The sequence below is a fragment of the Tigriopus californicus genome, chromosome 10 (assembly GCF_007210705.1).
Source record: "Tigriopus californicus strain San Diego chromosome 10, Tcal_SD_v2.1, whole genome shotgun sequence".
In the NCBI taxonomy this organism is placed as follows: Eukaryota; Metazoa; Arthropoda; class Copepoda; order Harpacticoida; family Harpacticidae; genus Tigriopus; species Tigriopus californicus.
The window spans coordinates 16,154,876-16,171,320 of record NC_081449.1 but is presented as its reverse complement, the minus strand read 5'-3'; the positions used below and the strand labels follow the sequence as shown (position 1 = coordinate 16,171,320).

At 41.9% G+C, this 16,445-nt stretch overlaps 2 protein-coding genes and 1 long non-coding RNA gene across 3 annotated transcripts; 1 reads left to right on the top strand and 2 right to left on the bottom strand.

The window, feature by feature from the left end:
- Positions 1-198: 198 nt before the first annotated feature.
- Positions 199-2,189, bottom strand: LOC131888298 (uncharacterized). The gene is made up of 2 exons (XR_009374093.1): positions 2,136-2,189; positions 199-1,043 (listed from the first exon to the last, which is right to left on the bottom strand). It is a non-coding gene; the product is annotated as an uncharacterized LOC131888298 (long non-coding RNA).
- Positions 2,190-7,049: 4,860 nt separating this feature from the next.
- LOC131888166 (carbohydrate sulfotransferase 9-like) lies at positions 7,050-8,569 on the top strand. The gene is made up of 3 exons (XM_059236953.1): positions 7,050-7,448; positions 7,539-7,696; positions 7,832-8,569. Exons 1-3 carry the CDS (start codon positions 7,068-7,070, stop codon positions 8,265-8,267), a joined length of 975 nt encoding a protein of 324 aa, XP_059092936.1. The 5' UTR covers positions 7,050-7,067; the 3' UTR covers positions 8,268-8,569.
- A 1,487-nt stretch (positions 8,570-10,056) lies between these two features.
- Positions 10,057-10,932, bottom strand: LOC131888169 (heme-binding protein 2-like). The gene is made up of 3 exons (XM_059236957.1): positions 10,762-10,932; positions 10,374-10,687; positions 10,057-10,294 (listed from the first exon to the last, which is right to left on the bottom strand). The coding sequence occupies exons 1-3, from the start codon at positions 10,853-10,855 to the stop codon at positions 10,106-10,108; spliced, it is 597 nt and encodes a 198-aa protein (XP_059092940.1). The 5' UTR covers positions 10,856-10,932; the 3' UTR covers positions 10,057-10,105.
- Positions 10,933-16,445: the final 5,513 nt, after the last annotated feature.

The following is a 16,445-nucleotide window of genomic DNA, read 5'->3' as shown; positions in this document are numbered from 1 at the left end:
CAAAATGTGGTCACTATCCTAGTCTAAATGCGTCTATCAAAGTCGACCTCTACTCTAGAGTCTAACTACTGATTTCTGCTACAAGAGTGATGAACTTTTTATACACTTGAATACAAATCACTTGCTACCTCTACTCCCTACGATACCAGAACGATCTCCGTCGTCTGGTAAATCTAGGCTACACTGTATGGCAAACTGTACAGTTCAATCTACTTTATTCATCACAAACACACCGCCAATCAGCTGTCTTGCTCCGTTAAGAATAGTGGGGGAATTGTTGGGCCAATAAAAAAGGGGATATTCACATATGAAACACAATGACTGTAGGTTACTCTTCGATCCGTGTTAAGATGGTTCAATGGAGATCCTCGGATGACGTCCACTCGACGGGATTGAAGGTCCACTAACAAAGTGACGAAGTGCTGTACTCAGACTCGGCACTTCCCCAGGTCCTTTTGCTCTTCCGCACGGCTTCCTGGGTTTCCTACTCCCATACGATGACGATCTCTGTCGTTCGAAACAGTTCCCACTTCTTGGCACCACAACAATGGCAAAGTCCCAGCACTTAGCAATGGCAGGTGGTTCTTCCTTGGAGAGGTTCAAAAACTGACTTCTCTCATCGAGCTCCAAATTGAGACTTGTGTCCTCATTGAAGGACGATGAGCCCCTGTTCTCCTGGAGAACCAAAAATGTGACTCCTGGTTCTAAAACATTCTTTTTTTGTTTGGTTTTTCAAGGGCTTTTCTAAACGCTACAGGGAATGCAATCCCCAGTACTATTAAAGTGAAAGGTTATAATTCGTCTATTTATTACCTTTCAATCTAATTCCTCCTTGGATCTGAGAGGGTTGTGATAGGCGGTTGTGGTAGATCGGGATTTCCTGTTTCTCCTCCCTTCAAACATGTAGCCGACATTCCTCACCCATGTTTATACTCGTAGCTGGGCTGACCAGCCCCTCGGGTACTGGGGCTTTTCCTTGGTGATAGGAACGACGTAGAGATCGATTCACACCGAATCCCAAAGCTCTTTGTTACGACCGGTTCCTGTGACATTGTACATCTATGATCAAGGGCTGGAGGAGCTACTTGTGATCGATTGCGACGTCTTTGCGAGCATTGGGTTGGCATTTGGATGACATCTGGCCCTCAAACGGACACATGTTGGGCGATCCAACGTTTTCACAAGACTTCAACATACATATCTCAAGACATTTTGATAAACACCGTTCCGTCAACTATCGTTCATCCTGTACATCATTTATCCATATCATATCAGGATGATGTACTCGATTGTGCACGGAACACATGCAGTTGAAAACTCTACTACAACTGAACATGTTAGGTGGAAAACATTCCATGCATATTAAGCCAAATTTGAGAAAAAGATCATTTTGTCTAAAGGTACATCAATAGACGATTCCTTTTGCAGCATCGAAATGAGGTCAAGCTCCCCTAAACTTTCTCCCATCAACGGCCAATGGTCATCTTTGAACTTGAACTTAGCCAGACCGACCTTTTTGGCCGGTCTTACTCTAGAGCACGCTGGCTTTTGAATAAATTAATGGTCGACCCTATCTCGACAACATGATGATCTGACAGTTTAATAGGTTTCACATGGACGTACTGGGTCAGATCAGGGTCATTGGAAAAGACCAAATTCAGAACGGTATTAGTAAAACCAAGTCCAGAACGCTGTTCACTCTGGTGGCTACACCAACATGCTGGGAGAAATTGCGCAAGATAGCAAATTCTTCCAGCTTTTCAAACGACTGAGATGTCGATTTCGAAATGGGAATGTACCCATTGGGACTAGCCTCCCACTCTACAACGCTAGCCGGAAAATTAAAGTCCCCTATAAAGAAAACCTTCGAGCAAACTGTCTGATCCAACTCGTTTCCGGTGAACTGGAGAGCTGACATAAAAGAGCTGACTGAACAAGATGGAGTTCTATAAACATTGTTACAATATACAGATCAAACCCTCGAACATGACAAACTAAGACCTCTACCTCCACGTTCAACATTTGTACATGACTAATGTGATGAAACGGATAGCGACTCCGAATTGACCGGTGACGAAATGATTGAAGCTGGAGTGGTTCAAAGACTTAGTGAATATATTCGAGGTGGACCTTACTGTACAATGGAGGCTTAATAATGAGCCGGAGTTGATGGCAAGGCAGGTTATGAATAGCAACTGACTGTTCTGCTATCTTGGCTTTTCCTTGTTAGTTTCGCCTTTCCCTAATTTATGATCGGCATATTCTTAGTGGGAGGGGGGAATCAAAAGAGACTGCGCAATTTTTGGGTTAGCAGGGGTGCTGACTTGTTAAAGGGGTACATTTCTTTATGTGCCAATTCTATTGCGGTTAATGTTCAGGAATCCTGAATAGAGTTGTTACATTCTTGATTTGCACACTGCACTTCTTTCGGCCCTATAACTTTGGGCCTGTCTACTCATTGATGGCCGTCTTGGGACTCGTTGGCGCCTCGTTCTGACGCCATCATCACTCTGTTAGTCGCTATTATCACCCAATGACATTATCACTCAATGACGACTTCATTGAATGGTGTTTCACTATAGTTGCCTCCCTCTGAATGAAGGCGCTGCGTCCTCGTAGCCGTATCCTGGTCGTTGTCTGGATGGGTTGTGGGATTACCACAACAGGAGATGGGCTTCCAAGGGCACCCTTGTGTCCTTGTTTGGCAGTTCTGATACCAGATTAAACCACTGGATAGGACGATTACGGCAATCAGGATCATCACTAAGGCTGGTGATGACCATGCATGGGATCAATTGCTTTGACGAGTCATGGCTGCTAGGTTGGATAATGGTATTGGCTGGGACACGTCTGGTTGTTCTAATTGTGATAGTAACTGATTTAGGTCTTCATTGGGAAGGGGATGGTGAGGTTGATTGTGGTGGAGGAGTTGGGATAGTTCGAATGGTAGAATTCTCGGGGGTTTTGGTACTATCATCGTGGGGCTGAGCCAATCGTTGTGGGCGGTAGCGATGTAGTGTTCTTTGGCATTGAACGTACATCCATCCGATAGTTGCAGGGTTGTGACTCCCGTTTCGTACTTGACGTCTCTTGACCCGTTCGCACAAGTGATACGGGCCTCTTCTGAGTGTCTAGCGAACAACAGAAAAGTTCGCACGCCAATTTGACGGAGTTCCATTCGTTGACTCTTTGGTTGGAGTTCGAAAGGGCAATGTCGCTGTATTTGATCCGTATTGCCTTGGTATAGAGCGTATAGGCAGGTGGTACTGGAGGTTTTGGTGAGCACTCTCAAGTGGGGGCATAAATGGAGCTGTCTCAGTTTGACGCACGCGTTGAGGTCAGGTTGATTGAGCTCCTGATAGAGGGTGCCTTCCTCATTCATCATCAGGTATTGGTTTGGATGGGTGATTCTTAGTTGATGACCTTGGTTGGTCATGATCGGCATTGGCAAGTGACGGTGTATAGTGAATGTTTCTTTGATGTTGTATACTGGGACGGGGACCTCTACACACATAGTTCCGTTGTCAATATCGGTGTGACAGGGCAACTTATAGGATGTTTTCAAGTCCGTAGGTTCAAACGCGAGCCTGAGTGGTCCGTTGGCTTGATTGGATATGCGTTTGAGCGCGTCCTGGACCATATCGGGGTGAAAAAGGTCCACTGTGACTTGACCGTGTAGGGATTGGGTCCAAGTATCTAGAACAGAGTAGATGTTATGAGTGGCTTGTGTGACAGCATATTGGGCTAGAGAGATCAGAGCCTCTTTTTGGGGAACGCTCCTCAACTCCTGCTGCTGTTCGTCGACTTGTTGATGGAACCATATGTCGTGCTTGACCAGTTGGGTGACGGTAGCGTTCAGGTGGGCGAGTTTTGGCTGTTGGAATCCATTTGCCTAACTGCGGCGTCCACATAGTGCAGGGTGTTGTCGCGCTGTCTTTCCAACTCATCAATACGCCTGGACAACTGGTGGTTGCTGAACAGGGCTCCTAAAGCGCCTGCAAGTGCAGTGAGACCGGCGGCTATTAATACAGCAGATCGCTTGGGGCGACTCGGGGTGCGGGTTAGTAGGTGCATCTCATCAATCCGATGTAGGCATTCTAGCGTGTCGAATTCCATGACTTGTAGTTGCCTGGCCGCGATCTGGTCGTTGGAGCTCTTGGCATCCCTGAGATATTGGATTGTATTTCGGATGTGTGCAAGTTGTTCTTCAATCGGGTATAGGTCGATTCGGCCTATGATCAGAAAGGCTGCGGTGTCTGTAGCCACTTTGCCGATGGATTGGAATAGGGCGGGTTCTGTGCTGATCTTGGGTTCTTTGCTGATCTCAGGTGAGGCTTGGTGTGTTAGGATGGGATGGAGGATAAGGTGGAAGAGGGTCAAACAGACGATCATTACTCTTGGTCTGTAAGACGAGGAGAGATCAGTATCAGTTTGATAGGTTTTGGGAAGGGTGGAGTAGGTGAAGGCGTGAGGGAGTTAGAAAGGGGGTGTTAAAGTGGATCTCGGGGGAAGGGGACCCTATTTGTCTGGATGCTCATGGCTCATGGAGCCATCCGGGTGGAGGGAGGGTGTAGTTTATTCCTGGCCGGTTGCCGCGGGTTTGGGCTGGGATGTCGGCATTTCTTTGGTTGGCTTCTTGATCACTTGGTATAACGGCTGCCGGAGGGAGAGGTAAGGAAGGTACGGGTTTAGGTGGTTGGGGAATGGGAATGGGGAAACCTTTAATGCTGGCGTCGGGTTGTTGCCTTCCTTGCTTTGACTCTCTTCACTCTTGCTTTCTTCTGCGTCTTAATCCTTACTGAGGGTGAAGTCTATCTCTCTGGTTTCAAACGCTGCCATTGGGAGAACCGTCTGGCGCAGCTGGGCGATAGGCTTACTGCGTAATGGTGAACATAACAGGAATATTAGAGTTGCAGCTTATAGTCTGGTGTGTAATGGGTGACTGTGTGGGCCTTAGGGAAAGTTATTGTACGAAAGTTTGAAGCGTGGGTTAGTCTTTCTTGTGTTTTGTTGTTTGGGATTTTTGAGATTCTATGGCCTCTTGGTGTTGGTTGACCTTCCGCCTCGAGATTCCTGTTCCGTTTCGGGGGATCGTTGGTCTGGACCCGGGCCTTTGTGCAAATCATTCCTAACATACAGGCATACACCCCCATGTGGGAATATGGGATTATCAGGGCGTATCCTATCACAATGAACTAAGTTGAAACCAACTACGGTTAGTTCTTCATCTAAGACCCCTGGCCAAAGCCAGGTTTCTGTTATAGAGATGAATGAAATCGCCCTCTCTACGGCTAGTTCTTCTAAGATTTTAACTTTTGTGCTGTCTTTTTTAGAAATCAGACAATGCACGTTCAAATATAGCCCCTTTACGGACCTCTCTTTTGACGGACCAAGTTCACAGGTTCTTGGACCATCCTCTCCAACCGTAAAAAATCCCTCTTATCAACAAAACTACGTTCTACTGGAGGCAAAGCATGAGCTAATGGGGATGGTTGGGTTTGAGGAATGGGTTGGGCATTTGACATTTGAATATGAACATATTTTGGGAATAGGGGTGGGACAAGGAACATTAGGAAGGAGGGTTTTTATAGGAATGGGTGTGGATTGGGTATTGGAGGGAAGAGGAGGGAATTGGGAGAGAGGGTTGGGGGGTCGAAATTCCTGGGAGATAAGAAAAGCAGCAAACTAGAAATGCGACTTTTCTCAGCGAGCTCCAAAACAGGAATGCAAAATCATGCCTGAATCTTAAAACTTTACAATTATTTCGTTCTTGATGGTCCAGTCCTTTGTTCTCAAGTGGTCTAACACGGCCATCCACTCTTTTGGGTCGTTTTGGTCATGCCTGATGCTTTAGAGCTGCCAGGTGGAAATAGTTATCAAAATTGGCTTTTAATAAGCCATAATCCACAAGCCTAGACAAAAAATGTTTGCGAGGTTGTCAATTGTCATTAACTCGTGAGGTGCAGGCAGTGCCTTTAATTAAGATCTAGAAAAAAAACTCCCATAACCTTGCAGAAATGCTCAAGATTCTGAATCACAAGGTTACAAGCTTAAAAGCTTGTAAAACGGGGAATGTACGATTTCTTGATGAAAGGCTTTTTGACCATTTAAGGATACCAACACCTCATTCTTCTCGCATTTTTTGCGCCTTTCTGAATAACTGAAGAAGCACTTTTTAGTTTGGTTATTAATAAATACTCATAATAACATATACCTGTATAATACTTATACTAATACAAATACTTGAAGAATTTTAAGAGTGCCTAAGTCTTGCACTTTTTGAAACTTAGACTCATGAAACAAAGATTCAGCATGAGATAGCCATCTTGCATTATTTATCCAGCGTATAGCTCTTTTCTGGAGAACGGATAAGGTCTTCAGTTTCGTACATCGGCAATAAATTTCAATACTGTACTCCAAGACGCTTTGGATAAGTCCATTATACGATTGCTTCTTTACAGTTTTCGCCTCTGACCTGCAAACTCTGTTCAGACTACAAATAATTTTTCGTATTTTGTTTACTACGTGACAATCCCAGTTAAGTTAATCATTTGATGCTGGTGTACCCGCCTCTTCTAAACTACGTCCGTTCATAGAGATTTTGAAGCTAGAATTACAGGTTTTGTGCTTGATAACCATTAATTTTGTTTTTTCTATGTTTAAAGTTAATTCATTCTTTTCTAACCATTGAAAGATACTTTCCAGTTGAGCATTTTTTTCTCCTGTAGCTTATCAGGTTGGCTTTTATAACACCAAAGCGTCGGATCATCAGCGAACATAATGCTTTCAAATTGCTATGCTGAGGCATGTCGTTTATATAGATCAGAAATAAGAGAGGTCCAACGATTTCCCAAGGGGTTGTGGGGTTCCCCAAGGCATGATGCTGCCTTGGGGAACCCCACATTTTAGTTTCAGTTTCAAGGACCCAACATTATTCACCGCGACAGAATGGTACCTCCCATTCGCATAGCTTCATTTGATGCCACTTGTCCCATCAATTGATTGGTTACGGATTATGCTGAGTAACTTCAAAGTGAAAGAGGAATAAGCATGGCTCATCAAACACGATGGGCGATCAAAACACTTTTGCAAACTTAAAGGGTTTCGGAACGATCACTTGTGTCATTGCAGTCATGCTGGCTCTCTCAGTGGTCTGGTTTCTTTCGTTTTTCAGCTTTTTAGCGTTCATTTGCCCATCGTGTTTCTGGGAGCCCTCTTCATTCAGACCACTAATGAAAACCACGGCGGTTCTTGCTCCATTGCCAAAGCTCCGGAACGATACCTTACCCAATAGATTCCAGCGCGCCAGCCACTTAAGCCCTCGAGAGTTGGAGCGACTTTCTTGGGCTTGCCAAGAAATCAAGGCAAACAAGCTCATTCAAAAGCCAAAGAGGGCGAACAAGTTGGTGGATTGGAACATGAAGTTCGCTTATTCGATCATCCAAAAGGCAAGATCAGTGAACAGAAGTGTTTGAAAAATGTACGGTTCATGTTTAACAAACAAACGAATAGTTATTCTCTATTTTCTACCTAAATAGAGTGCTAGCAGTTCAATCATGCAGATACTGGCTTGGTGGAGCTCAAAATATGGTCGGAAGAGGATCAAGAAATACCTGATGTCGAATGACTCTGTCACTGAACGGATCAATGAATTTGACTTATTTCGATTCACATTTGTCCGACATCCCCTGGAGAGGTGAATATATTTATGGCCTATTTTAACTTGAGAACCACTAAACTTTTGGGTTTGGACCAAAGAGGTGTTCTAAAGATTCGATGCGAATCGTTTTGAATGAGACTCCTCTTAACTCGTCATTTACAACTCTTTCAGATTATATTCCGCTTTTCAAGATAAGATCGTCAACCGAGCTCATAGGAACATCATGAACCGATCCCACATTCTCCATCACTATGGACCTACGTTTGAGAATTTTTCAACGTACATAGTGGAAGAACTGTTCCGAGGCTCTAATGAGAAATTTGATCGTTTCAACTGTCACATTGCGCCACAAGTCATAATGGGAGATTTTTGTCAGGAACGCTATCATTTCATCGGAAGGGTCGAGCAATTCCAAAAAGACATGAAGTTTGTTCTACGGCAATTGGGATTTTCTGAAAAATATATTCAAACACGCCTGGATATTCGCCTCAACTCGTCATCCAAGAAGTCCCAAAACCCCCAAAAATTCCAGCAATTACCCAAACACCTCTTAGTAGCCCTACATAGGATCTACTACTTGGACTTTCGAGTTTTTGGTTATCAATGATGAGTGTTCACAAATATCTTAATTCAAAAGTTGAAGCCCACCAACCAGTGACTTCGTTATGTAATAGATGGTACTTGAATTTTGGTTACCTAGATCTGACTACGTAGCCCTCATGTTTTCTTTACAATCTGAAATGAACCACCACCTTCTTATTGTAATTTAGCAAGTGTTTCTTATAAAATTTGCTCGTCTTCGTACTTCACTCTTTAACTTAAATTTTGTAAAATCAACTTGAATTTATTCACGCTACTATCCCTTACATCTAATGGCGGTAGTTGGAGCGGCACAAACAATAAAACAAAAAATGAACAAAAAACATGCTTAATGATGTCTTTTAGAACTACTAATAACTTTGTATAGTAGATCAAGAAACAAGAGATAATTTAATCCAATAAGAGATGATCTTGAATATTTTCGATGATTCTTTTTTTTCTTACCGCCGCCCGCTTGGCTTGCTTATACTGATTAGAAACTATAACATTTGTAATTCAGGTCATGGTATTGCTAAAAATGCAAAAAAATGCGTTTTGGCCCAAACTAGTCCCAGTTGGCAAGTCACGGTGTTCAAAAAGCCCTCTCAAGTTCCAAAGAAATTCCCAAACATATCTTGTCATTTTTTTACCTCACAAAAGTCATAGGGAACAATTTTGATTTTATTGGTTGATTGAATTCTAGCCCGCATAAAAAACTTACATACCTAAATAAAAATAAAAAAACTGTAACTTTCAAAAACCGACTCAACGTTAACTAGGAGCACACTTAGTTGGATCTTCAATATGAATTATGTTATCATCTATTTCACCGCTACTTAGTTACATGGGATTTAGTTATCCAAATTTCATCGTTTTTGCCTCAAAATGCCCCGGTTACAAATTAAGTTAATTTCCCAAAGATTTGCTATCGATTTTCACTATCACAAAAATAAACAATTTATTCTTCTTTTTTTTGCAAAATTTCAAATCATCTTAAAACCTTATACAACCATACGTAAAACCCTCAAAAAAGCAGATTTTTGAAAATATGTGTTAGGACCGTCCAAAAGACATTTACTTGAACGGTCACTGAAAATTTCACAAATATCAATGAAGTCTTAAAGTAGCTACTTTTAATCAGTTTCAACAAAGTCTTCAAGAAACGACAAAATCTATAGCAATGTTTGTTTTATGTATTGTCTTCAGAATTCAAGTTAATGCGTAACTGAGTGTACACATGATGATTGTAAAACACATTTTCAAAGATTACACTTTTCTTGTGTTTTAAGTGGCAATTACACATTTATAGCTATTGTGAGACTATGCAAAAAAAGAAAAGTAAACTTTCACTTATGTGATATTGAAAATCAATACTAATTCTTTGGGAAATTGAATTGATATATAACCAGGGCATTTTGAGGCGAAAAACGATGAAATTTGGACCACTAAATCCGATGTAACTAAGTAGCGGTGAAATAGATGATATCATAATTCATATTCAAGAGCTAACTAAATGTGCTCCCTGTTTACATTGAATGGGTTTTTGAAAATATATTTTTTTTTTTATGTTTTTGGGTATTTAAGTTTTTTATGTGGACCAGAATTCCATAAAAATCTAATACAATTCCATAATTCCTCATAATTTTCTGAGGTAGAAAAATGCTGAGATGTGTTTGGGAACTTCCGTTGAAACTTTAAAGGGTATTTTTACCACTGTGAAGTGCAAGCAAGCCAACCGCTAGCGGTAAGAAAAAACGTAAACATCTGAACCTTCAGAATCATGTCTGATTTTAAGAAACATGTAAGGAACTGAAAACTATTTGAGAATGTATCTATTTTGACGAAAGGTCTGACAAGTGGGACAATCTAAGCTCGAATCTTGAACCAGACTTCGTTCCTTCGGTTGATGATAGTGTAAGGGGCATCATAACCAGCTGTATAGTACGTGTCTGCGATCAGATTGAATCCATCGGCAGTGGCTTGCTCGTACAAGGCTGCAGCTGCCTTAATGTAGTCGTCAGAGGTGGCAAATCCACTGAACTGCGTGGCCACAACCTGCAAAGAAGCCGAAAACCATTTTTGAAGAACCGCTTTTAAGAGAGAGTCTGAACCAAACTTTGGCTTCTCTACTGACCATGAACTCATCCCTTTCCTCAATGTAGACATCGTCGGATTTGGGAGTAATGGGCGATTCTTGGTAGATCCCTGGAATGTAGAAGCTCATGGTGAACTCGCTTTCGCAGTTGGGACCCGCTCCCGGCTTGATGAAGGTGGTCACAGGGGAAGTCATGTCGATCTTGGTGCCCTCCATGTTGTCCCCATCGATGTAGTCAAACAGTCGGTAGAAACTGTCTCGGGATGCCTCCCCGTCGTGAACATTCATGGCGTAGTTGTAGGTGGACACCCATTTCGTGGCTGGGTAATCTCTCACCTCATAGGTCTCTTTGGCTTTAAAAAAAAAAGAAGTCGCATTTTGTAAGACGAAAGAAAGCATTAGGTTTGAAATTATATATTGAACTTACTATCGATCACTGAGTAAGGAGCCACTTCGAGTGTTGGATCTTCGGCCAAAATAGGGGCAGTTAATAAGACAAGTGTAAGAAGTTTGGAATACATATCGTTCGTTCGTAAAGATTTGTTGACTCTGCACAGATGTGATTTGAACTGATAACTGTGTCTTTAGATTGGGTCAATATATGGCGAAAAGTTTGATAATAAGCCTTGCTCTCCTAATGATGTTTAGTCATAACGCATTAAACTTTTTTGGCGTGGAAACGAGGGGTATGTCGACTGCATGTGGACAAACTGATCTCCTCGTTGTGAAGGGAATGGTTTCTGATTGGGTCATCCGGCATCTGGTCAACTTGGCCGATCTTGATATTTTTTTATGGGTTCACTTGGCATCCCTGAAAAAAATGACCGTATCAAATTTGGGGCGTTCACAATCAATATGAAAATATGAAAGTACTGAATGGAGTACTAATGCAGACCTTAAAACGTTACACAAAATGCAAGATAGACGCAAAAATTGAAAGCACAAAAATGCAAATCAAGCAAATCAAAACAAGAAAAAAAAAAGTTTGGGAAAGCAATTTCAAGCCAACTAATTGTGAGATGCTACCAATATTTCCTTATCAGTTGCACTCAACCAACTGACCCTTGAATCCGTGTGGGTCAAAACTGATCTTCGACCAAGCTTTAAAAAATTGGTCTCTGATCTCCAAAAACTTGCGGCAAGAAATTAGTACTGTACACCACAGAATTTGGCAAATGATGCAATCGCCCCAAGTTTTTGGAGCCTAAAATTGTTGGTAGATGTAATTTTCATGCTTGCAAGGTTACTAAACAATGACTTTGAATATAGGGAGGCATTGCATTTAACTTGTTCAAAAAGAACAATAAGGGAAATATGATTGTTTAATGCTTAATGTATGAGCTGATTAACTAACAGAAAAGTTAATTTTAATTGTTCACTCTGTCAGCAACTAGGGGGGATGCCCCACGTAAGAGAAGATAAATATCTTATGCAGGTCGTGCGATAAGACTTTCTAGTGATTACAAAAGACTTGCATAATTCAAGCAATCAGCATTTCGTTATGAAAAGCGCCCTTATCGTCTGTCTTATCTCTCGAATGGATTCTGACTGTTTTCTTTGGATTTTGGAGTGTCGAGTAAATTTCGTTCTGGTTTCAGAAGTAGTTTTGCTTGAAAGAGAATCTTGGAAAGTACAAGCTCCAATAGTTCGCATGGTAACGTAGAAAGACAGATTTGAACCAAGAGCCAATCCTGGTTTGACGTAAGAAAAATCAGGGTTTTATTTTGAGGCTAAGTAACGGGTTTCCCACAAGCGCTAACATAGTCAACTTTAATAAAAAATGTAAATCTTGTGCTTACTTATTTGACTGCATCGCTACATTATGGGATGAAAGACCGATCTTAATATGATTGGGTTGAAATCATTAGGATTCTACAGTTTCCAAAATAAGTACGAAAGGCACCTCGTCCCTTGCATAAGGAACCACGGTAGCTGAGTGGTCTAGTATACCCGATCAAGGACACTAATTACTCTGTACCCCTTAAATAATGCCTGCCTTTCATGCAAACTTCCTAAAAAGTAGAAATCTAAACTCTACTAAACTACAGCTCATTACTTTTCCACCAATGCCTGATGGTCTTGTCAAATGTGTGGATTAAGACAAAATTATCAATTGTCCATCCCCAATATTCTGATATGTTAACATTTATGTACATGTTCCTTTATTGCTTATTCCTTACATTTATTTTATATTCAGTGTAAGTTACTCATCAATTAGTCAAATGGTTCTTGTTTATCTTCTATCTATGCATGTTTTTGAGCCAGCTTTGCGCAATATTTTACTGATTTGAAAGCCAATTTGACTGGTTTTTTTATAAATTTGATGCTCATGGGTATTTCATTTATTCTTTTGATTTTCAAAATTAATCAGAAATATTTACTTTATGAAGGGAGTTGTACATCAAAGAGATCATTATTTGATTAAAAACACTAAAAGTACTATGCTGCATGGATAATCTTGTTTTATTGATACTAGAGTTACTGTCTTAATTCAACGCAATGGCCTAACTTGGCGGTCAGGGGAAAGCCGTGTCGTTTCCTCTCTTTAGAGTCCTTGACCCGATAGACGCACGACATGATTCCCCAAAGGGCGTGGGTCGAATCCCGCCTTCAGAGAAGAACATTTATAAGTGACTTACATGATGGCAAGTCAGGTGTTCCCCAGGGCTCCATCTTAGGGCTCCATCTTAGGGCTCCATCTTAGGGCTCCTCCTTTTTATAATATTCGTTGCCCCGCTTCAAAAGCTTAGTATTACTGCCAGTCTCTCTTCTTAGGCTGACGATATAAAGTTAGTTTCTGGTAGGAATGGACAAGATTCCACTAGCCTTGCAAAGGACTTAGATCGAATCTACTCATGGGCAACTGAGTGTAATATGGCGCTGAACGGAATGAAATTTCGCTCAATGACCTTCGGGTTAACTCCTTTGAATACTCCACTCGTAAATAATGGAGGTAAAGATATTGAGCAGGTCTCATCTATGAAAGATTTAGGTGCAGTCCTCCAAAATAATGGAAAGCTCGATGAGCATATCCAGTTGAAGGTTGGTAAAGCTTTACAAATGTGTGGTTGGATATATCACACGTTTAAGTCCAGAGATAGCATCACGATGCTAACTCTGTACAAATAGATTGATCAGCCACATCTTGAATATGCCTCACCCATTTGGGCTCCAATAAGTTCAGCAGGTTTGCAAAAGGTCGAGCAAGTCCAAAGATGTTTCACTAGGAACATCACAGGAATGAGAGATCTCTGGTATTGGGAGAGACTAGAAAAGTTGGGACTGTACAGTGTTCGGAGAAGGTGCGAAAGGTATCTGATACTGTACGTCTTCAAACGCATCCATGAGCCAAAGGAGTCACCCCAGGATTTAGGGTCAATTCTAGTGACCGTAGAGGCTTAATGTGCGTATTGAGAGCACCTTCATTGCTCGAACTAGCCTGGATTCTCGAGGGCTTGAAGTCCACATCTCTTCTGTATCGGGCTCCTTCATTGTTAAATTTGCTTCCCTCTAATATTCGTAGGGAATACGTAGGCCTTGTTGATCCGGTAGCATCTTTCAAGCCAGATTTGGACAAGTTTTTTAGATAGCATTCCAGATCAACCCTACATTCAAGGACTAGCTCGGTCTGCCAACTCAAATTCGTTGGTAGACCAAATATCATATAAAGATTGAAAGGTAATAAATAGACGAATTATCACTTTTCAATCTTTATTAGTACTGGGGATTACATTCCCTGTGGCGGTTAGATAAGCCCGTGAAAAACCAAACCCCCCCAAAAATCATGGACTCTACTTCAATGCAAGCATTGTCCTTCACAACAAAGGATGCCAAGAGATAACGTGCGAAGATTAAAAAACAGGAGACAAAACGTTTGATTAAAACCCTGAAAAAAATTCCCTCAGTATCGTGCATCTCAATAACACTTATTGCCCTCCGCACTAAGTCGAACAATGTTCTCATTAGACGGCCCATTTTCAAGTTGCAAATCTGACTTAGGCGATATCCTATACACTACTCCCGGCTAGCCCGTTGTTTTGGTGTTTTGGTGTTCGGGAGCACACCTTGTAAATGGCTTTTTTAGTTGCTTGAAGACCTTATCGTGTTTTGTAGCCCCAGCCCCTAACAATGTTTTTGGGTCCAGCGCTTGACACACATCACCATTTAGGACTTAGTGGATAAGTTTTTGCATCTCTGCTGACTCATAGGTCAGAAAGGGGGGTAGCTCTCCGACTAAAGAAATCAGCCGGGGTTAGTTTTCCTTGGTTTCCATATGATGGCGCAAAATGATCCTCTCTGATTGCATGGATCCGGGTCTGGTTCCTCGGAATATTTTTAACAAGGGTGTGCGGTCTGTAACCACAGAAACTTGCGGATTCCAAACAAGATAGACCTTCCCCTTGCGTAGACCAAAATCAACGGCCTTGGCCTCGAGATCTACCTGGAGGTAGCTCTTCTCAACTGATCTTTTTGGCCTTGAAGCTACTACCACTGTTTTTACCCGAGAAACAGCAGACTCTCCTCGGCAAAGGATTGCACACAGACCATCCCGATGAGCTTTCACAAACAGAAAGTGGACAAAGCTGTGGTGAAGAACGTAAGGCATGCATCCTCATATAGAGAAAATTTTCAGAGTTTGAACTCCCTTATGTGAAGTTCGTCTATTTGAACTTGAGTGCTTTTGGGCGAGGGCTTTGAGTTTTGGCGTATCTCTGGCAATGAACGGAAAGAAATTTGAACTGGACCCTTCCCATACATAAGAATTAAATAAGCGCATCCTTGCATTTGAGAATAGGAGCCTCCTTAAGTAACCGAACTCTTTCTGGGTCTGATTTGATGCCTTCTACTGAAACTATCATTCCCCAAAAAGGTATTTCTTTCACTTGAAAAATGCGCTTAGACGGATTAAGAGTCATGCCCGTTTCTTAAAGCCTCCGAAGGAAAGTCCGGAGGGTGTGGTCGTGATTTTGGATGGTTTTTCCGGCGATAGTTATGTCATCACTTGACGTGTTCCATCTTTTTAATTTATTTACCCAGGTTGGTTGACTTGAAGTTTGCGACACCATATGGACCGCTTGAGACGAAGAGAGGCGATTTAAATGGAGGTGTCCGTCGTTGCAGGCTGTAGCTAAGTGGCCCATTCATTGGCAGAATGAACACATTCTTGATGTGCAGTTATAGCAAAACCAACCATATTTTGCGTCTTTTTGGCGCCGTGATTGTCTTGAATATGGCCCTAAGTCTCTGAGAGCGCTGAGCTTAGATACAATTGCTTTCATGAAGTTTCATGAAGTGACCAATTCTTTTGAATCACGACATCCCTTAATATTTGATCACGTGTTCCATGAACCAATTGAATTTTAGTAACCATTCTCGTCGAGCTCCAAAAAGCTGACAAGTAGCCAAGGTGTGCAAAAGCCAAAAAGTGACAAGAAAGCTGGATGGCCAGTGTATGATTGCCGGATGGTGGCTGTTGACCAGATGTTTATTGTTCGCAAGTGGAGGTATTTATACAGAGGGAAAATGACTATGGCGAGTGTGATGGTGAGAGCAGGAGTAAGGCAAAAATGGAAATTTGTATCGGTGACTAGAATATAACAGACAGCAAAGCAACATTCAAGCGCTCTCAGGAGGAGCAGATGTCCCAAAAATTTATATGTAACATTTACATATATCCGATAAATAGATGATGCCCCAAGGATAAACAGGTTGTAACGGAGTCAGGGTTTTATGTGGGAAATTAAGGACCAGACCACCGGGCCAATGTGCTTCACTGATGAAAAAGTTTTCATTGTTGAGTCGGTGCTCAACAGTCAAATGGACCGTTTAATTGGTCCCAATCGTCCGGCACAGTATCCCATTGAGTAAAAGAGCCATCTTTCGATGCCAGAAGCTGGCCATGGGCGTACAAATCACTCAGCAAAAATACAAGTCGATGCCCGACGAAGACTTTTTTCCTTAGCTCCAGAGGACTTACAGGGATGACCCCAATTTTTTCCAGCAAAAAAAAGTTCCCGCCCATGCCATCCAAAGTGCTCAGGATTTTTGCTTTTTCAATTTTCTATCTTTCTGGCCCAAAGATATGTTGCTTCCTTCAAGCCCTGACCTCAA